The sequence below is a fragment of the Maylandia zebra genome, linkage group LG7 (genome assembly GCF_041146795.1).
Source record: "Maylandia zebra isolate NMK-2024a linkage group LG7, Mzebra_GT3a, whole genome shotgun sequence".
NCBI lineage: Eukaryota > Metazoa > Chordata > Actinopteri > Cichliformes > Cichlidae > Maylandia > Maylandia zebra.
In genome coordinates, this window is record NC_135173.1 from 48,588,738 (window position 1) to 48,612,007 (window position 23,270).

General features: G+C 39.5%; 1 protein-coding gene across 1 annotated transcript; it reads right to left on the reverse strand.

Annotated features, from left to right (window-relative positions):
• Nucleotides 1-1,416: 1,416 nt before the first annotated feature.
• LOC143419516 (uncharacterized) lies at nucleotides 1,417-3,418 on the reverse strand. Its single transcript, XM_076886541.1, has 2 exons — nucleotides 2,925-3,418; nucleotides 1,417-2,034 (listed from the first exon to the last, which is right to left on the reverse strand). Exons 1-2 carry the CDS (start codon nucleotides 3,182-3,184, stop codon nucleotides 1,764-1,766), a joined length of 531 nt encoding a protein of 176 aa, XP_076742656.1. The 5' UTR covers nucleotides 3,185-3,418; the 3' UTR covers nucleotides 1,417-1,763.
• Between the last annotated feature and the right edge of the window lie 19,852 nt (nucleotides 3,419-23,270).

Consider the following 23,270-nt stretch of genomic DNA (forward strand, 5'->3'; position numbering starts at 1 on the left):
TCGCGAATAAAACCACGCGCGTGAGTTTTTGTGTTGCATTTTGTGCATACGCGCGTTTCGCGTCTACCGCTCGAGTTGGAAAAATCTGAACTCCAGCGTCAAATCGCGCCGCGACAACCAATCAGGAGCCTGGTGACGTGGCTGTTACCTAGGTCAAAGGGGCAGATCCAGCCAAAGCCTTTCATACTTCAATGGAGGGGAAGGCTAATCAATGCGGTAGCAAACAACTCGGAGCTGTACAACACCAGCTGCTTTCAGTACCGAGACAGGAATAAAAAGGACCGAGCTTGGAGGAAGATATGTGAAGAGATCGGGCAACCTGGTAAGTTCATTCATTTCTCTTTTGAAAGTTTTCACTGACCCGGGGAAGCCGCACAAAAGCTAGCAAGCCACCGCTATTTTCCCACTGACGTACAAATACCGTTCTGCTTTTATGCATGTTATCATTTAGGAATATATTTTATTGTTTATTAATAAACAGCACACAGTGGTCCCGCTGTTCATCCGTCACTGCTTTGCTTTTTCGCTGATTTTTTATTGCACAGTACAGCATTGCATTCTGCAGCCTGATTGACAAATCTCCTGCGCTTGCCAAATTTATCACGTTTGGTTTTGATAACCATCGCGTCCAATAGAAAAAACAGCACAAAAACACCCATAACTATGAGCCTCATTCGGAAATAGACACCTGCACCGTGAGGGGAAAAAGGCGCACGAAAGTGGCGGGCAGATGAAGACAAACCGCGGCATAATAATACTTTTACGTTTTGCAATCTACAAAGGTTTGCACTTTGAGAATCAATTGTGAGAACTGTGACCAGGGGCTAGTTATTCTGAGAACCCCTGCAATAAATGAGGGACCACTGTCTACTCTATGATTATTATATCGAACCTGTTAACATTTAATACTGTATTGATAGAACCAACTGATTCTGCAGCAGAGCATCCCCAGTCCCTGAGCTCCTGCTGCTGCACCCACAGATATGTACAGCAAGCACTGATACCTTTTTAGTCGGTGGGATTCCCTTGTGATCACCTTTACTAAATATCTACAACCAATCTGATTATATCCTGTTATTGTTTTTTTTTTTTTTCAATGTTGAAATTTAAAATCTAGTAGCAGCCTTCTCATTTCTTTGTGTTTTGTGCTGTTTTACAGGCCCACAGAGGAGGACGGCTCCGAGGCAGATGAGGGACGGGTCCCAGGACGGTCCATCGGCGGTGGAGCTGGCCATCCTGGAGTCCCTGAAGAGGCCACACCAGTCTCCAATGGAGCATTTCCTCCTCAGCCTTGTTCCTGCTCTGGAGAGCAGCTGGTCCTTTTTATTCCTGTCTCTCTGTAAATTCTTATATTTTATATATTTATGTTTAATGTTTTTATGTTTGAGACTTTTAATATTATTTCAAATAAATGTTTATAATGACTAATGTCTCAGTTCTACTACACAGCAAATGTTGGCACACGACTTGACACATGTAGAATTTATTTCATATTATACTAATGACAAAATATACTGATACAGTGGGATGCAGAAGTTTGGGCAACCTTGTTAATAGACATTATTTTCCTGTATAAATTGTTGGTTGTTACAATAAAAAATGTCAGTTAAATATCATACAGGAGACACACACAGTGATATTTGAGAAGTGAAAAGAAGTTTACTGGATTTACAGAAAGTGTGCAATAATTGTTTAAACAAAATCAAGCAGGTGCATCAATTTGGGCACCACAAAAAAGAAATGAAATGAATATTTAGTGTATATCAATGTGTGTGTCTCCTATATGATATATGGGGTGCCTTTGTCTGGATGTGCTTCCCATCCAGAGCTGCACAGCACAGAGGGAAGTTCCAGCGCTCCTGGAATCCCTCTGTGATGGACCGCCAGTCTCCAGGTGAAGGCACAGCCATGAAGTCGTCCACTAGACAGTCCCAGATGGACGTCGCTGCCTGGGGGGTGATCTGGCTCACCGTGGACACACAGACTCTGAAACTGAACGCGATGGTCCTGAAGGAGTCCCCGGTGACAAGGAACCTGGACAAAATTGTTCAAAATCAGTATTATGTGTACTGCAGTTACAAAATACATTATTCAAATTCCAAAATACTTTTGTGATGTCAGATATAAATCACAAAACATGAATCTTACATAAAACCTTTTGTAATTATAAGGATAATTACAAAATGTATATTAGATAATATCTAAAACAGTTGTGTTTTGTTTTAACTTTAACATATCATAATTTGATTGGTAGCAACTTTCACAACTACAGTGAGCCAATCACTCATAATTCCTAAACATGTCAATCAGGTAGGAATGAAGTAAGACATTAATAGAAATAAAGAGTTGTATGTTGACATGTAGCCCTTTCCTTGCTTAAATCATTAATATTTTTGAAAAATTAATCTGTGATAAGACATAGCTTATCAAGATAGAACCATGTAACTAGAGATGGACCAAACTGTTCACAGTTTTATCTAACTCTGTTTTAATAAAGGCTGGTGACGCCTGCTATAGAGTCTGACAGCTGCAGGGATTATATACAAATATTCAACTATCCCAGAATTAAACCAGGTCTAAATAAAAAGGAGTGAGTATCACTACAAGGTTAACTCAGTGGTCCTAATGCTACAGTTTGATATCAGCAAACACCGAGCGCATACATTGATAGGACACCACAGCCATGCTATCATGCAAACACTGATAACAGCATAAATCGAATTAAATCGGGACTTGATGAGACCTTCTGAGTATCACTAGAAATATTATAAAGAGTCGTCTCTGTACCACAGTTTGCTTTCAGTAAACACCGACAGCATTCACTGTTAGCATAGCACATCCATGTTAGCAGTGTATAACTGGATGGATTAGCATATTAGCACAGGTATCAATAAAGGACTACCGTATTAAATAGTTTTACTAACCTCAGGCAGACGGACAGGCGCTCTGCAGGTGGGATTGAGCGTCTGTAGTTGGTGTCTAGGCGGGCGATGCTGGGACCGACGAGGGAAAGCAGGTCCTCAAACTGGCCGACGGTGATAGCGCTGGAATCGGCCGTCATCCAGGCGCAGCTCCTGGAGCAAGTGGTGAAACTCACCAAACTGCTCATGCCTCTGGAGGACCTGATGGACCCAGGTACGGCGAGGACGTCTTTTACGCTGCTGCTCTGCTCTCCACAGTACATAGAGAAGGGAGACTCTCTCTTCAAGCGCTAGCTCGATAGCTGCCATCTTGCAAAGATACCGGTCTGGCACAACTCCCTCCCACATTCCTCCCACATTTCCGGTTCACGCGCGTCAAAATATCATATTTTGACGCGCGATGGATTTTTCTTGGACACGCGTTGAGACGCGAATGTACACGCGTCAAATTAGGGGCGTTTGGGGCGTTTTATTCGCGTCCATCGCGTTCGGTGTGAACACACCGTAAGTGTTTCTAGTTCTTATTATTTCCCCCTCGTGTTTCCAACTATGTTAAATCTCCCCTGCTCTTCATGCGTTTCATGTCTGTGTCTTTCGTTGTCAAGTTCTGGTTGTCATGTCTGCGTCTCATTATGTTTCCTATTTTATTTTGAAGAGATCTTGTGTTTTTATATTATGGGTTATGTTTTGAGTCCTTTGTTGTACTGTTTCTTGTTTCCCTAGGTCTGTTATGGTTATCATAGGTTTAGTTCTTTGGCTTTGTCATATGGCTTCCCTGTGTTCCATGTTATGTCCACTGTGATGTTTTTGTACCATGTTTCAGGTTCCTATGTTCTGTCTCCCCAGTTGCTGTTAAGTTTGCATGTTTAGAATTCAGTCAGTGTGTTTCCTGTTTTACTTTGAAGGTCCATGTCTCATGTGAGTGTTTCTAGTTTTGCTTCCCTTGTCTCGTCCAGCCTGATTACTCCCAGCTGTGCCCTCCTTCTGTGTCTCATTCCCTCATTATCCCTCTGTGTATTTAAGCCCTGTGTTTCTCTTTGTCAGTGTCGTAGTCCCCCTCATGGCTGTGTTTCCCTGTGTGTTAGTCATCCATGTTCCAGTTTAGTTTTCCATACCATTCTGCAATAAAGCAGCTTTTTGAGTTTAATTTCATTGTCGTGAGTTTTGCGTTTGGGTCCTTCTCCTGCCTGTACACAGCCGAAACATGACACAAAAGCATAAATACAGAATGTAATCCTTACAGGATGTGTCATTCATAACAGCTATGTATGAATATCTTCCCTTTTAAACAATTAACTCTCTTAGTCATCTGAAGTCAGCAGGTATGCATCATCTGCGGGCTCTAATTTTGGTAGTGCACATTATGCATGCTACTTCTGCTGTGGTCATCTAATTAAACCTTGCACAAACACCACCATAATCTTACAATCATCTGAGTTCACATGAACACCACACTGATTGCTTTGTATTCATTACTCTTTACGACATCCCATGCAATTAAAGCTACAGGAACATGGATTATTCTCAGGGCATACTGAAAATCTGCACAGTTTGTGTTTAAAGTTCTCTTCCAGTTATACACAAAATATACATCTATATCAATATATCTTATTGGGTTTGTGTTTGTTTTGGTGGTGTTTTTCACAACTCCAATTACAAAGAGTTAGTATGCTGTATAAAATGTAACAGAAAACTGTCATGATCCTGGGTCGTTGACCCAGCGTTTTGTGTTTCTTTTTGGGTTCATCTTGTGTTTGGTGTTTATTCTGATTCTGTATTAATTCTTTGGGTTGGTTGTCATGTTTATTATCCCTACCTGTGTCTCCCCTCTGTGCTCCGTTCAGGTCCCTGTGTTTTTGTTGTAAAACAGTCTGTGTGTTTCCGGTTTTACTTTGTAGGTCTGCTTCTCATCATGTCCATTAGTGTCAGCTGTGTCCACCCCTGCATGTCATCTCCTCAGTACCTAGTGTGTATTTATAGTGTGTGTTGGCTTCTGTTCATCGTTGGATCGTCTGTGTTTCTTGGTGTAACTACGTCTCTCTGCCTTCTCCGCTCCCCGTTTCATGCTTAGGTTTGTCATTTAGTTTTCCCAGTCTAGGTTTTTTCAGTCATTCGTCTTTTCTCACTGCCTGTTCAGTCGCTCCACTTCTGTAAATAAAACGTCACTCTCATCACCAGTCAACTGCCTGCATTTTGGGTCCTTTTCCTCCTATACCACACGGCTCACCCCGCCAGCCGTGACAAAAACACAATGTGATAACTTGCAAAATCCATAAACTCACATTTAGAACACAGAACCACATGCAGCACACCTCAAAAGAGTTGGGACAGGGGCATGTTTGCCACTGCAAATTGTTTCATCGTTTCAGTGGGTGAAAAGTCTGAACTGCAGGCAGGCCAGTTCAGCATCCAGAGTCTTCTACTGTTCTAACAGATGCAGTATGTTTTTTAGCATTGTCTTGCTGAAAAATGTCAGTACTTCCCATATATATTTCAGAGTGGACCGGATCGCACGTGAGACAATATGTTGCTTTAAAACTTGTATATACTGTGCCTTTCAGCATTGATGGTACTTTATCCAGATCTGCAAGCTGTTAGTTTCCAGGCAATAATGCAAAATCTTGAACTGAGCAGTGATAGCAAGTCAGATGGTTGCTTTGCTATTTACTCCAGAGAATGAGAAATCCATGTTTTCCAAAAGGAATATCAAATAATAATTATTTTGGCCCCAGAACAGTTTTATACTTTGTCTATTCTAAATGAGCATTCGGACCTGCCAGGACTGAGCAGGGGCATTGAAGCTGGAGGAATGGGCGACTCAGAGTCCATTTGCCCCACAGTCATCAAAAGTTAGACCACTTAGGGTGATGTTATGGATGTCACTGGCTGGGGACTCTGACACTGAAAACCTAATCTCTTTTAAAGATAAAGATAAAGAGTCCTTTATTGTTGCTGTACTCAGGCATTGCACAGTGAAACTGGAAAAAATGGAGAACTAATAGCTGCTGCGTGTGTGCCCCGCCATCTTTACAACCCAAAGAGATATGTGGCTCCTTAGCAGATGGGGCTGGACAGGGAAGCAGTAGCTTGATAACTGCATCGGTGACGGCATGTGCAGGCAGCCTGAAATGGCAGTGAAGTTAAGCTTTTCTGGTCCAGGAGCATAATTGAGTTGAACAGCTGCAGTGACAGAGAGAAGCTTGACTGTAGAGGTGAGGAGGAAGTGTGTCCTTCAACAGAGTTACCAGTGTTTGATAGTTCACACTGAAGGGCTTTCCTACAGTGTCTAGTAATGCACAATGTTTTCATGAAATGTAAGCATCCAGAACTTCTAACTGAATTACCTTGTGATATGGGTTGTGGGATTCCTTCACACCAAGTGAGTATTTTTGATTTAGGCTCCTCAAATGCAAAACCTGAGTCCAAAGGGTCCATTGTTTGGTCAGATTGTACTGTTATGTGTGCTGCAAAAAAACCCCAAATGCAGAACACTTGATATAGAACTAAAAAAAAAAACAACAACAACAAAAAACTTTATTTAGGTGGAGTAAGGAAAAAGGCTCAAGACACAGGTGATCTGACAAAGTATGAAGTAGACACTATGACTATATACTAGAGATGGACCGATCCGATATTACGTATCGGTATCGGTCCGATACTGACCTAAATTACTGGATCGGATATCGGAGAAAAATAAAAAATGTAATCCGATCCATTAAATATCACGAAAGCACCTCACAAAACTTGCAACACGCCGTAACTCACCTCAGAACGTTAGCACGTCGGAGCAGTATGCATCACGTGATAGAGCGGCTGTGGCATCCAGGACCTGTCGGTGGTCTGGATAGCATTTGGAGCTTCGCTAGCAACCCGGCATTTCATCTCCGACAAAGTTATCCCCGAGAGAAGTAAAGCAAGTGTGTAAGTCCATCTCTGAATGTTTGTAAAGCATTCCTGCGTTAAGCTTAACGAGCGACTGCCTCTCGCTCTCCGGCTGCTACTTCAATCATGAAACTGCTTAATGATCAGCTGATCGGCTTTTCTGTCGCGAGTCCGTGTTTCTTGTTTGCTTTTGGCCCACTTTGCACCAGAAAGAGGAAACCAGTGGATAAACAACAGCAGCACGTTTAAGCTTGATCAGCTGTTGTTAGAATTTATTTATTATTACTTTCTACTCCAGGATCTTTTTCTACGTAGCTGACGGCTGGTAACTGTGCAGGGGCGGATCTAGCAAAGTTTAGCCAGGGGGGCCGATAGGGCATTAACAGGTAAAAGGGGGCACAAAGACATACTTTTCTTTCTTATTCTCATTTAAAATGTCGAGCTTTTAATTATTTAATATTTATCTGAATCTTACACCCAAAGTTTTAATCTGATGTAAAATGTATAGAAGTCCATTATTGTATATAGTAACTGTTAAGTCTAATATACCCTAGTAAGCTATAGTACTTTTTCCTTTGGGAAGGTACCATCTGTGCAGTCTGCAATTTTGTTGAAGAAAGATGTTGAATCTATTTAATATTTCTTGAAAAAGAATTGATTTCTGTGTATTTTTTTTCACACTGCATCAAATTAAGGTTGATTACGTCGATTAAGCATCATGAGGTGGAGCGTGAGGGGTGGGTCCCTATTTTTTATTTATTTATTTTTGTTGTTGCTGGGAGTTGGAACCCTATTAGTTAGGTTGCTTAATATTTATGCTAAGTACTCTTTAAAATACCAGAATAGGGAGGATGGTGTAGGTTTAAGTTTATTAGATTGATCAGTATTGCTGAACTATGAAATATTTTTTTTTGCATACAGGTATAACAGAATAGCTTTAGTGTAGTTGTTGTTTTAAACTTGAGTATGAACTTATACAAAATGCAGAAAGATATTTTAAAAACAGGTTTGTTGATTAAAAAACACTATATCGGATTCATATCGGTATCGGCAGATATCCAAATTTATGATATCGGTATCGGTATCGGACATAAAAAAGTGGTATCGTGCCATCTCTACTATATACACACCGAAGGTAATGAGGCCAGAGTGGGAACACCTGGAGAACAAAATACAGCTGAACTAGACCTAATAATGAGACATGCTGTAGCAAATAAAACTAGACCTGAGGCATAGAAGACAAATGACTATCAAAATAAAACACTGTAACATAGTAGAGAAACATGTAAGACAGTGCGAAATACATAACAAAATACAACAAGATGCTTAAAGAGGCCAGATTAAGTAAAAGCATAGAATCTAATAGGAATAACTCTAGACGCACAGAAAACAAAATACAAAGTAGCAAAAGTCAAAATACAGAGCAATTACTATGATGAAATTAGGGAATTAAAAAAAACCTGTGACACTATAAGCTAAGGACTCCTAATAACCAAAACAGGCACATTTTAATTTAAAAAAAAAAATTCAAGGTCAGAAGACTCAAAATTTCAGCTTTCAAAAGAAGGGCTTTGATGGATTTCCATGACAGCATCATGTCTATTTTAAATTCAGTGTCACCTGAAAGTACAGGTATGCACTGAAAAAATGAGAATTGGCAGGCTTTTGAATTTGCACAAATGAATTTAGTTAATGCTACACAAGCCTCTCATGTTTCTCTTATTTACATGATTAAATAAAGTACCATTTACTTGATTATAAACAATACTGAGACTACTCATTTTTCTTGCATTGATTTAAAATGACTAAATTAGAATACTAAAACCATTGTAATCATGTTTGACCACAACCGGAAATGATGCAATATATTCAAAGACAACAACTAAATGTGATTGGATAATAAGACCTACCTTATCCAATAAGACAACAACATAATTTAAGGAGAGCGCAATTGACCGCCAGATGCTGGAAGATTGTTCAGCCACATGCAACCTTTGGCACTGAGTCAGGCATAGTGAGAAGGTAAGTAATTTAAATATATTTGTTTTAGTTGGGTACGTTTTCACAGAATTGTTGTAGTGCATGCTATATGAAAAGTAATCTGTAATGCATCTGCATGTTGTTTTTACAGTGCTAGCTAAAGTTGGTATTAGCTTTGTGGCTAAAGCTGAAAAATATTAACAAATTGCACATAGTCGGGAGAAAGCAGCTGTTGCCGGTCAGATATGGAATTTATGCATGTGACAGAGAGCACTGACGTTTTTGATGGCTTAGCAAGTTAAAACGTCACTGAGAGAGCAATAGTGTTTGTGTTACTCGTGCTAGCTATGGCTACATTGGCTAATTAGTCTGGCTGTAACCGTCAGAGTTTCAGAAGCTGGGAGGGCCACAGTGCCATACCTTAATTATTGCTGATGACATGCACTCAAGTTATAATAAGGATCCTGCCACCTTAGACGTGGGTTTAAGAACCTGTGCCCATAAATGCCAAATCATTTTTCCATTTAGTCATTGTTTTAGGTGAAGTGTCACTTACTTGACTATTCTATTGGTCACGGCCAAATAATACAGCAGATATCTACAAGGAGATAAGTTTGTTCAACAGACTATGTCTTATTAAGTGATGTATTGTGAATTTTCCAACATCGGCCCAAAACAAATTAGGACCCTTTCCCCCCCTCTTTTTTTCTAGTTTGTGTAGAACATATGTGAGCTGCTTCTCAAAACATTATGTATAAATGAGGGAAAGATTGGTACTTTAAAGAAACCATTGATGCTCTTCTGGACTGGAATACCTTTTTTCAATTAAAATTAATGTTTTTTGTGATGGTGGAATTTTTACCTTTATGATTACAGAAGTCAAAACATCAGATGATGATAGCTTACCATCTAAACTCCCCATCTCTTGGCAAGTCTGAATTAGAGAGCTCAGCTGTATCGGCCTTTCTAGTGGATTTGCTTAAAGAGGAGATAGCTTAAGTCATTAGGTACATATTCCCTGACATTCTAGAGGTCAACCTTGCACAGTGTGTGACATAAAGAGTATAACTTATAGAAATGGAATGGTACTGGCCCAAAGGGCAGCAGGTGGATTGCCAGAATACTGAAAAACCATATCTGCATTGTACCACAGCATATTCTACATTGTCAGAGAGCTTGGTGGCTGGTACAGAGAGCACGACAGAGCTTTTGAGCTCCGCCCAGTATCCACAAGAATATTCACTCTCGCTTCACTCTGTGAACTCCTTGATACTTATCCATTGGTTGACTATGAGATTGGATCAGTCCACATTGTGACTTTAAAAAGGCATATAGAAGTAAAAGGTGTTCATATAAGTGTAATAGGTTCAGTCGCATGTATTTCATTAGATAAATTCTTCTTTTTTATGTCTGATCTTTATAACTTTGAGTATTGGGTATGGATAGCTTTATGAAAACTAAACTGAAAGGATTCTTTCTGAATATGTAATTCTTTTTTGCCTACAGAGTCCTATGGGGAGTCCTATGGTCCTAAAGACTGTTTTGGCTGACAGAACCTGTCGAAGGCTCACTCTCTAATGGAGCGCCTGAATCAACTGAGGATCTCATCGTTGAAGTCAAGAGATGACAGGATCATCTATAAGCACATTCTTTTATTTGCTGCTGAGGTCAGTTTTTTGTGAAATATTTGCAAATATATTCTCAAACTAACTTTTTCTTTTAGTTATTTCTGCAGGCTATCTTTAAAAATGTGTTAACAAGTTTATATGGATGCGATTTTGGACTTGTTCATGGCAGAATTGCTGCTTTCACTGCTGTTACAGTTTAATAAAGGTGAATTGTTCAGTAGCACTCACAGTCTTTGCCTTTTTTGTCAATAATAATCAGTTAATATTTCAATTGAAAAAATTAAGTAGGATTTAAAGCCATAATTTGTGTTGCAGGAACATAATTGCAATGTGTTTACATTACATAATATCATTGCGTAACACTGGCAAATAAAAATAAGTTGGTGTTAAACATTAAAATATATTGACATTATGCAATACATTGATATTATGATAATAGATTAATATTAGTACATCAAACATGATTTTTTAAAGTAATCTGATGTAAATAAAATACTTTGATCTGACAAGCATTAATTACTTGAGGGAAAGTGGAAAATTAAGTCAGTCATACTTATTCATATTATGTGGGACCGATGTACACAATAAAATCAAGTAAATTGAAAGAACTTTTTTTTTCAGTGTGGGAATACTATATTGATTTGCAGGTTGTCCCCTGTGTACAGAGATTTCTCCAGGTTTTCTTGAACTTTTGATGATATTAATGTTGTAGATGATGAGATACTCAGTCTTTGCGATGTTACACTGTGAAAGATTATTTTGAGATTGTTCTACAGATTGCTCCACAGAAATGATCTAGATATAATGTTTTGGGGTTTGTTTGTTTGTTTTTTTTGCTAACTCTCTAAAATGCTCTTTTTACATTCAGTGACCTGTTGCTCAATTAATGTGAACCTGATTAGTTGCAATATCTTCCTCTAGCTGTTTCTTATTAGTAGCACTTGCTTTTCCAGCAAGTGGTATTGACAAAAAAATCCCCCTGTCTCAACCTTTTATGTCTCACTTTAAACATTTGATATGTTTTCTATGTTCTATTGTGATTAAAATATGAGTTTATGAGATTTGTATGATTGCATTCAAAGCAATGGGTTGGAGGTGGAGTTCACCACGTGTTACCTGTACATCATAAGGCAACATGAATTTTGGAACATAGGAATTATTGGATCAGGTGGCGGGGGAGGACGCTGGACAGACCTGGTGCACCTAAACGCGTAGTGAGGGTGTGCTGGGAACGTCTAGCAGAGGCCCCAGTCCGCGAGATCTTCAACGCACACCTCCGGCAGAGCTTCAACAGCATTCCGAGGGAGACTGGGGACATTGAGTCCGAATGGACCATGTTCAGCGTCTCCATTGCCGAAGCTGCTGCATTGAGCTGCGGCCGCAAGGTGGTTGGTGCCTGCCGTGGTGGTAATCCCCGAACCAAATGGTGGACACCAGAGGTGAAGGGAGCCACCAGGCTGAAGAAGGAGGCCTATCGGGCTTGGTTAGCCTGTGGGACTCCGGAGGCAGCCGACAGGTATCGACAGGCCAAGCGGAATGCGGCTCGGGCAGTGGCTGAAGCAAAAACTCGGGTGTGGGAGGAGTTCGGAGAGGCCATGGAAAAAGACTTTCGGACTGCCTCGAAGAGATTCTGGCAAACCGTCAGGCGTCTCAGGAGGGGAAAGCGGTGCTCTACCTGCACTGTGTATAGTGCTGGCGGAGCGCTGTTGACGTCGACTGAGAAAATTGTCGGGCGGTGGAAGGAATACTTCGAGGACCTCCTTAATCCCACTGACACGTCTTCCGGGGAGGAAGCAGAGTCTGGGGATGAGGGGTGTGACCCACCGATTTCCGGGGGCGAGGTCACTGAGGCAGTTAAACAACTCCTTGGTGGCAGAGCCCCTGGTGTCGATGAGGTCCGCCCCGAGTTCCTGAAGGCTCTGGACGTTGTAGGGCTGTCTTGGTTGACACGTCTCTGCAATGTTGCGTGGAGATCAGGGGCAGTACCTGTGGACTGGCAGACCGGGGTGGTGGTCCCCATCTTCAAGAAGGGGGACCGGAGGGTGTGTTCCAACTACAGGGGGATCACACTCCTCAGCCTCCCCGGGAAAGTCTATGCCAGGGTGCTGGAGAGGAGGGTTCGTCCGCTAGTCGAACCTCGGATACAGGAGGAACAATGCGGTTTTCGTCCTGGTCGCGGAACACTGGACCAGCTCTTTGTCCTCTCGAGGATACTTGAGGGTGCATGGGAGTTTGCCCAACCAGTCTACATGTGTTTTGTGGACCTGGAGAAGGCATTCGACCGTGTCCCTCGGGGCGTCCTGTGGGAGGTGTTGCGCGAGTATGGGGTGTCTGGCCCATTGCTACGGGCCATTCAATCCCTATACAACCGTTGCAAGAGCTTGGTTCGCATTGCCGGCAATAAGTCGGACTCGTTCCCGGTGGGTGATGGGCTCCGCCAAGGCTGCCCTTTGTCTCCGGTTCTGTTCATAATTTTTATGGACAGGATTTCTAGGCGCAGCCAAGTGGCGGAGGGCTTTCGCTTTGGTGGCCTCAGAATCTCATCTCTGATTTTTGCGGATGATGTGGTTCTGTTGGCTTCATCGGGTGAGGGCCTCCAGCTCGCACTGGAGCGGTTCGCAGCCGAGTGTAACGCAGCGGGAATGAGGATCAGCACCTCCAAATCTGAGGCCATGGTTCTCAGCCGGAAAAGGGTGGAGTGCCCACTCCGGGTCGGGGATGAGTTCCTGCCCCAAGTGGAGGAGTTCAAGTATCTCGGGGTCTTGTTCGCGAGTGATGGGAGAAGGGAGCTGGAGATCGACAGACGGATTGGGGCTGCGGCTGCAGTAATGCGGACGCTGCACCGGTCAGTCGTGGTGAAGAGGGAGCTGAGTGTAAAAGCGAAGCTCTCAATTTACCGGTCGATCTACGTCCCTACCCTCACCTATGGCCACGAGCTGTGGGTAGTGACCGAAAGAACGAGATCGCGGATACAAGCGGCGGAAATGAGCTTCCTCCGAAGGGTGGCTGGCCTCTCCCTTAGAGATAGGGTGAGAAGTTCGGCCATCCGGGAGGGGCTTAGAGTAGAGCAGCTGCTGCTCCACATCGAAAGGAGCCAGCTGAGGTGGTTCGGGCATCTGGCAAGGATGCCCCCTGGGCGCCTCCTGGGCGAGGTGTTCCAGGCATGTCCCACCGGGAGGAGGCCCCGGGGCAGACCCAGGACACGCTGGAGAGATTATATCTCTCGGCTGGCCTGGGAACGCCTTGGTATTCCCCCGGACAAGCTGGAGGAGGTGGCTGGGGAGAGGGAGGTCTGGACCTCTTTGCTTAGGCTGCTACCCCCGCGACCCGACCTCGGATAAGCGGATGAAGATGGATGGATGGATGGATGGAATTAAGCTCAGGCACCCAGAGAAACCCTCCACAATCCAGCCAGAAACTAGAATGTTTTTACTTTAAGGTTTTAGGACTACTTACTGTAATAGTATGCAAGTACTACGTAGTAACATATTAAAAATCATACATTATGATAAAATGATAAACATGAAAGGCAAATGTTTTCTCTCTTCTTATATAATCTTACCTTTGCTTCCACATACTCCCACACTCCTCTTTTCACTTCAACCTCTTTCACATTGCGTATGGATTGTGTTTTAAATTACAAAGTGATGTTGCACTTGAATTACGAGTAAGAATGAAGCTATAAACCATGCACTTGCCAGTGAATATACCCTGTAAATCATCAGAATAAATGCTAACTGCTGTGCATTCTATTGCAGAGATTTTAAGACCTTAATTTCATGAATGCAGTGGCTTGACTCTCATCAATATCAAATAGGCCAAGACATGATAAGCTATGCAAAACCCTAATTTGAAAGGTTTTGCAATCCTCATTAGGCTTGAGAAGGAAATTGTTTTTGTCAGCACGAGAGGAAATAACCTCTATAGTAAATGTGCTGTAATATTTTAATGGAATACATGCATCAAGAGTGCATTTCTGGTAGGCTGCTGAAAAGATGAATGTGATATGGAAAGAACACCATAGTGACCTTGATCATACAGTATAGTGTTTGCTTTTTAACATCAGATCGTGTGATGTGGTTCAAACTGAAATGGACTGATTTCTAGTTTTTGCACAAAAGGCCATTTCTAATGAAATTTGGTTGTTACTATCTACAATTTAACCTCAGAAATTATAGTGATGAAAATATTATATATATCTTTATAACAAATGATCATTATTCATTACGGCAAAAAATACAGGATAAGAAAAATATGAAAAAACATTAAAAGAAAAAAAGCATTTTGACTCCTTACTTTTTTCCTCATGTATCAGATGTCTAATATCAGAAACAATCTGTTAGTTACTGCATTACTTTCCTAAAAACTTTGTAATAACATATTGATATTATAATTATAATTAAAATAACAATTTAATAAATTCAGCTGGAACTGTATTGACCCTATTAGTGAATAATTATATTATAAAGCACATAATTGTTATGGTTAGTGTTTTATACAGTACTGTTTTTAATCAGCTTGTTGTGTGCTTGGTTCCTGAAAAAAGAATTATACTCCACACAGCAGATTGTGACAATAATGATCTGTATTCTGGTCCACTGCTACATTAACTAGTAACTTGATTTACTCCTGACTACTATGTACATTAATAATATTTGCAACATGTTAAAAAAACAAAACAACAACAACAAGAAAAATGTTATTTAGTAGTAGTTTAGTAGTTCATTACCGTCTTCACAATTATTAACATAACAACAAAATAGACACTACGCAAGTTTAAAATGTTGTAACCATCATATTCATGCCACATAAACATTTATAATTATGTTTCTGTTTTTTCTGTGCTATTAAAGAGTTGGATACCTTGAAACTGTAAAGAACTGAGTCTTTATTACTTGACTCTTGACCTGTGTATGGAAAGATAAGCTAACAGCAAATAAATATTAATGCACACTAACACAGTTTTATGGATTAAAATAATCCTGTAACCATGTAAATTTGTGACCACGACCCCCAGAGAATGACATCACATGATTTACACAATTTTATATATATATATATATATATATATATATATATATATATAAATAATGTATATATGTATGTGTGTATATGTATGTGTGTATATGTGTATATATATATATATATGTATGTATGTATGTGTGTGTATATAAAATTAGAATACAATAAGAATAAATACAGTACACAACTGTACAGAATAGAATAAAATAAAATACTATATACAGTAGAATAAAATAGAATAAAATATACAATAAGATAAAAATAGAATACAAATGCTATATACAACTGAGTAAAAATACAACGATGCCAGAAAAGATTATTGCACTTAGTGTTATTGCACATGTGTGGATGTGTGTGTTTGATCAGTTAAAGTCTTTATTGTGGAACTCCCCAGGTCACTGTTGATAAACACAAAAAAAGGAACATCCCAAAATATAGGATGAATTTTTTTAAATTAAATGTGAACAAGAGAAAGCCCAGGTAGAGAACTTAACAGGCTAAGGTTTATCAGTATTCTCAGCCAATAAAATACATATATTTTCTAAGGGTGTAGCCCAAAGCAGCACCTGCAAATTGCAGAAATGGGGTTTCAATGCTGTATACACATTAAAAAGCACAGTCAGATCCACTAACCCTATCTGAAGAGTGTAAACAATTCCACTCTCCATTGTAAGTGATGGGCCCACAAAAACCACAACCCGTGAAAGCCTCTCAGCTTTAAAAAGAACAGAGATTTGGAGAAAACTATCACTTTGTTAAGACCTTTTGCTGAAAGTTTGGTTTTAACCCCATATTTGAATGTTTAATTTCTGGTGAATATCATGTTTGTACCTGGCCACAACAGGCCAAGACAACAAATCTATAGGGTGCAAAGAATTTCCACTCACCAAGATATCCGGTTGTCTCACAAGGAGTAAACAACACAGCCACACACCTCCTGAGTCTGCTGGGTGGTTACAGCTGACAGTGGGGGCAAACCATTAGTGCCCTGCATGCTCCTTGTCACAGGGAATGTGACAACACCCCATGGTTTCCTTGCCATTGGTTTACTCCCATAAAACATGAATAAAGCTGCCAGTGGTTCCTACCCCTGAATTACTGCCCCATACAGGCAGAAAGTAGTAAAACACAGATACAAAATATGTTACCACAAACATATATATTAAAATAAATAATGAAGGATTAAATGGGCACAGTTTTCCTTTGCTGTTATGGTTTTGTTATTGTAAGACTGGGAAATAGTCATAGTCATGTCAACTTTGGGATTCCTTGAATATCATATTGTGTTTTTATCAACCCACTCATTACGCCAAGTTCAGTCCATTTTGTTTTTTCGAAATTTGGGAACAGTGTTGCTGAGAGTGTAGTTAGAGTGTAACGGATGGCACAATTATAATAAGTAGCACTAAGTAACAGGCCAGAACACTAAATCTCTTTTGAATGTCAGTGCAGGTCACTTGTTGTTTGCTTTGGATAAAATAGAACAGACTGCTGAAAACTCACTAGTAAGTTTAATCAAATAGGTACAACTCTGATCATTTCCATTTTAACGCATACACAACGAAAATGTTAAAGAAAATGTAAATGAGTGTGATTCTAACTATTCTAACTCAATATGTGGTCAGAACCTAATGATTAAAATGCTTATGTTCATATGTTCACTCAGAGCTTCTTTTTAAACAAGCTTTGTGAATTTATAACTGCAACATTACCTCAATTCACCCATTGCTCCCAGTGTTGTGCTGGTGCTCCTTTTCCTACCTTCAAGTGAATTATGTGGAATAGATATACAGATTCTTACAAGAATCTATCGCGCTGTCCCTTTTTTTGCAACCTATTTTTGTCTGCAATTCAACACAGAATTCAGTCAGTATTTGTTGTATAAAAGGCCAGAGCTACTAACCCTTTATCTATCTGAATTCAATCTAGTAACCCATCAAACAATATCTGATGATTCAGCCTCTGTTGACAACAACTAATGTTTTGAGCATTCAGTATAACCAGGAGATATCCAGGCAGAGACTACCTGTTCTGTGACCTGGCCATTGTTTACAACAACAGATAAATTGAAAATAGGAAATACAAAGCTAAGCCATCATCAGATGTTTGCTAATGGTTTCAAGATTTTATTATGGAAAATGCATCCCCCCCCCCCCCCCCCCCCCCCCTTATGCTCCACATAGTGTTTACCTGCAAAGCCATTACTGCTTTGACCACTGAAAAAAAAAGTTAAAAAAACAACAACAAAACACTACCACTAATCTTGTCTCTTTCTAGCAGATATTAGTAGGTAAATACTGCTGTTCTATTTGACCATCATTCAGGGAAGAATAACCCAGTGACAATACTGGCAAAAAGAAAAATACCAAAATACCATGGTCCTGGGTCAGTGGTCCAGTGTTTTGATTTTTGGATCATTATTATTGAGTTTTGATTTCATCATGGTTCATGTCTACCAGAGTTTTGGTTTCCGTTTTGTATTTCTAGCACTCTAGTTCCTCTTTTGCTCTGTGAATTCTATTTCTTAGGTTTTGTTCCTGTGCCCCCGTGTTTAGTGTAGAGATGGACCGATCCGATATTACGTATCGGTATCGGTCCGATACTGACCTAAATTACTGGATCGGATATCGGAGAAAAATAAAAAATGTAATCCGATCCATTAAATATCACGAAAGCACCTCACAAAACTTGCAACACGCCGTAACTCACCTCAGAACGTTAGCACGTCGGAGCAGTATGCATCACGTGATAGAGCGGCTGTGGCATGCGGGACCTGTCAGTGGTCTGGATAGCATTTGGAGCTTCGCTAGCAACCCGGCATTTCATCTCCGACAAAGTTATCCAGAGAGAAGTAAAGCAAGTTTGTAAGTCCATCTCTGAATGTTTGTAAAGCATTCCTGCGTTAAGCTTAACAAGCGACTGCCTCTCCTGCTGCTACTTCAATGGTGAAACTGCTTAACGATCAGCTGATCGGCTTTTCTGTCGCGAGTCCGTGTCTCTAGTTTGCTTTTGGCCCACTTTGCACCAGAAAGAGGAAACCAGTGGCTGAACAACAGCAGCACGTTTAAGCTTGATCAGCTATTGTTAGAATGTATTTAATATTACTTTCTACTCCAGGATCTTTTTCTACGTAGCTGACGCTGGTAACTGTGCAGGGGCGGATCTAGCAAAGTTTAGCCAGGGGGGCCGATAGGGCATTAACAGGGAAAAGGGGGCACAAAGACATACTTTTCTTTCTTATTCTCATTTAAAATGTCTAGCTTTTAATAAATAATTATCTGACACCCAAACTTTTAATTTGATGTAAAATGAATAGAAGTCAATTACTGTATATAGTAACTATTAAGTCTAATATATATACCCTAGTAAGCTATAGTACTTTTTCCTTTGGGAAGGTACCATCTGTGCAGTCTGCAATTTTGTTGAAGAAAGATGTTGAATCTATTTAATATTTCTTGAAAAAGAATTGATTTCTGTGCATTTTTTTTCACACTTCATCAAATTAAGGTTGATTACGTCGATTAAGCATCATGAGGTGGCGCGTGAGGGGTGGTTCCCTATTTTTTATTTATTTATTTTTGTTGTTGCTGGGAGTTGGAACCCTATTAGTTTGGTTGCTTAATATTTATGCTAAGTACTCTTTAAAATACCAGAATAGGGAGGATGGTGTAGGTTTAAGTTTATTAGATTGATCAGTATTGCTGAACTATGAAATATTTTTTTTGTATACAGGTATAACAGAATAGCTTTAGTGTAGTTGTTGTTTTAAACTTGAGTATGAACTTATACAAAATGCAGAAAGATATTTTAAAAACAGGTTTGTTGATTAAAAAACACTATATCGGATTCATATCGGTATCGGCAGATATCCAAATTTATGATATCGGTATCAAATTCCAATCTCCATCACACCCCATCCCCATTTTATCAGCTGCAACTTTATGATCACAAGTATTACAATAGCCAGATGCATAAATAATAATATAAACAATTAGGTGTGTCTTATATAACCTTATTATTAGTATATGTGGTGGAACTACTCAGTCCTTAGATGCAAACTTAAATAATAAATGGCCTACAATTACCACTTTACTTAACAATACTGTTTACCTGGAAAGCTTTAAGAGGTAAGTATCTTGCTTCTCATTTGAATGTGCTTTCAATGTGCAGGGAGAAATGCACTTCAAGGAAACAAATTCCAATTCATGAAGAACCCAAGGACAGGAGCAAATATAAAAGCAATAAAAGATATCCAGGAGATAGGCTCTATCTGCAGTCATCAAACTGCAAAGCATGCATCATACTTTTGTCCTTGAGACATTTTCTTCTCTCTACTTTCCTTCTAATACTTACCCTATCATATGAAAAATGTGATTAAACTGTCCTGCAGCTGAAAAACTGCACAGATTTTCCCAGGACTACTATTTTTGAATCTGCAGATGTAGTTGCCTTGCTACAGTTGCATAGGTTACACCTCTTCCTCTTGGTATTTTATCATTTTATGTCTTTCTTTGACCACATTTACAGTATGTGGTCAACGTTAGAGCCTTAGTAAAGATTTCAACTGGTCACATTTAAGTCAGAATCCATACATAATAAAATGCACCATAAACTGATACATAAATAAAACAGAACGTGTTTAATAAAATTAAAAACACAAAACTCTATAGGCTAGTTTTCACAACATGTCAAGAGGTAAATATAGTGACCCTGATATAATATCTCATATTCATGGCTAATAATATAGAGTAACTTCAAGTTTATATGTGGGAAAGTAAGCAATGATTAAATTGAATTCAAACTGGAGGAAAAAAATGCTTGCTAGTCAATCTGTACACACACAAACATTTTAATGATCATATTGTTTGACAAAGGTAACACAATAATGCCAGTAATTATAAATTCTCCTATTAACTGAAATACTGTCATGACTACAGACTGAAAATCAAATGCATAAGGCTGCATCCGCATATACAAAGATGTTTTTTAAAACTAGTATTTTTCCATTTGCTTTCATTTTGGAAAATATCACTGTCCACATAAAAACGAGAAAAACTATGTCAAGTGCTGTCAAGAGCATGCCAGAATAACAGGTGGCAAAATAATCTATTCAGAAGCCTATAAACAGTAACACGGTGCACAGTCTGATGTTGAAAAAGGAGATAAAGATGCACATTTTTACATTGCAAGGCAAATTTTCAGTTTTCTTCATCCACATGTAAACACAGAAATCGAGTTACGGTTGATATTCACACTTGAAGGAGTTTTTTTAAGCTCCATTTTTAGTTATCTAAAACAGTGTCTACATGTGGGAAAAAGTCTGAATTACATAGAAAAGGCTATGCTTACCAAAATATCAGTCTACGCGTGAACAGGGCCTAAGAAAAAAAGGAAGATACAGGCAGAGAGGCATAGTGCAATCAGGGATGGCCAAAGTAAAGTTAGCTGAAATATTCCAAATGGCATTCTGGCACTTTCAATAATGACACATTATGTCTAATAGGTTAATGCATAATACTGATGAGTAAGTACATTTCATCTGTGCTGCAGTCTGACATTGCTTCTAATTGATGCAATTGAGATACTTGATCAACACCTTCAACAAATTGTTTTTTCTTTCTCATCCCTGTGATGTGACCATAGTGCAGACATAAAGTTATGGTCTAGGTACTTTAACATCTAATTAATTGATTTAAGTTTAATCTGTTTCTGTGCAGTGTATGTAGCTTGGTGCACATTTCCCAGGGAGATTGAAAAAATGTTAACATGTGACTTAGAGATGAAAAAGGACAGAACAGTAAAGAAAAATGAGAAATTCTCCTCAAAGCTAAGGATTGATCAGCAAGTTAATAAACCTAAATCTTACGGGTAGCGCCCTCATTGTTTTTATTGTTTTAATCCTATATTGTGTCTATACAGAACATATTGCTGAATTATATTTTTGTGAAAGCTGTAGTAGTACAAGTTGAAGTAATACAAATTTTTTGTTTTTCAAAAACTGCATGAAAATACAAGGCAGTTTAGCTCTATAGTTACATCACAGAAAACAGACATCAACTTATGTTTAAGGTGCTGATGCTCATTATATTTACTCACCACATTTTACATTTTACGTTAGCATAATCATAGCTATGGTGACTCCTATAGGACAGAGTTGTTATAGTCGGCTAAAACATGTTTTGGCTTACTGACCAACATTTCTACTACCATTTGGACCAGGTCTGGATCCACCCCAGTTTTTCTTACCTCTGGAAGATTGTCAGTCCAGTGTTCAGGAGATGAGGCTTGAGATGAAGAGGAAGAAGCTGGTGTTTTATCCAGATGCCAGTAACGTTGTCTCTTTCTTTTACTTTTAAACTTCTTTGGTGATGGGGACCCCACACAGTGATGTGTGACGACTTCTACAGAAAGGCAAGCAGAGATTGCTCATGAGCTCAGAAACGCATGCCTCAATCTTGATTTTTCAAAAAGTATATCAAAATATCAATAACAAAAAAAATCACCCGAATTGAAAGTCAACATTTACAGTGGAATTAAAAATATGAATGAAAAATTATGTTGGTAAAACATTTGGTTAAACATATTAGATTCAGCCATTCTCACAGATGCAAATCTGAAAGTGCTCCTGAGCCTCCATCTACTCAGCTTGTCTGTTTTATTAGACTGGATATGGTCAGAGCTGCCCCCCTGTCCATGATTGTCACACTTTCCTTGATAATGTATGACTTATTAAAATTATGAAGCGCAGAAACAAGCTGCTGGCCTCTGGAGACAGACACGCCCTCCGTAACTGTGGCCACATGATGGCAGTAATGTAAAGTCCAGCTGACTGGCGAACAGATTTATGACATACCGTCTGAGATGAGAGAAGAAAACTCGCTTTACTTTGGTACATTTTAATTTAAGTGTATTTTTAGATTTGACAGGCAAGCAGGGCTTGCCTTGCTTGTCCTGACTGAATGTCACTGGTCTCACAAATTTAAATATCCATCCACAGCATAGGAAACTCGTGCAATTCCTCCTCTCCTCTGCCTTATGCCATACTACGTATGTGACTTATCACTAGCCCCATACCTAAAATACTTGTACGCCTATGTATTTTAGCCCCATGTTTCTCTGTGTCAGTGTCATGTCATAACCTCAGATTTTGCCTGTGTGCTCTAGTTAGTGCTTTCATGGTTTAGTTTTTGTTTTTGTTCTTTGCCAGCAATAAAGCTGTGGTTTTGAGTTGCGATTTTGTCTCCATGAGTCTTGCGTTTGCGTTCCTCATCCCTGCCTGCCCGCACACAGAGCCCTGACAGCTTATGAGAATGTATCATTTTGTTGGAAGATTAATTTCCCATTTTTCTATATATATTTATGAGTATAGTATTCTTTTTTCTATTAAATAACCTAAAAAAATTACTCAATGAACCTTTAAATGATATTTGTAAGTAGCCCTACCTGATCAATAGTTTAAGTTTGGCCATTTAATTGCTTACTGACCTTGGTTTGCACTGTTTGGCCTCAGTAATCATGGATACATTTTAAGCAACCAAGATGTACCTGAGTACTCTAAAATTGTATTCTTATTTCTGTGTCACTAAACACTTGTTATGAGACTGCAGAAAAGCCTTTGCCAGAGCTCCATGGAAATATAAAGATATATAAAGATCTTGTAAGACTTTGAGTAACATGCATATACCAATGTTTTAAAGACAATCGTTTTTTTCGAATGGTTTATCCAGGGAGTTTCCAGGAGGCCAGTGCTCTTTTTTCTCAGCAACACCTTGTTCATTCACACAATTTTCAAACACCTTCAAACTGCCTAACAAAATTACAGGAGCCACAGAGTCTG

Excerpts from the sequence above, each read along its gene's own strand:
- LOC143419516 (XM_076886541.1), bottom strand. The coding sequence starts at position 3,184 with ATGTACTGTGGAGAGCAGAGCAGCAGCGTAAAAGACGTCCTCGCCGTA. Across the intron at positions 2,035-2,924 it reads CGCCTGTCCGTCTGCCTGAG|GTTCCTTGTCACCGGGGACT; the intron begins GTTAGTAAAACT and ends AATTTTGTCCAG.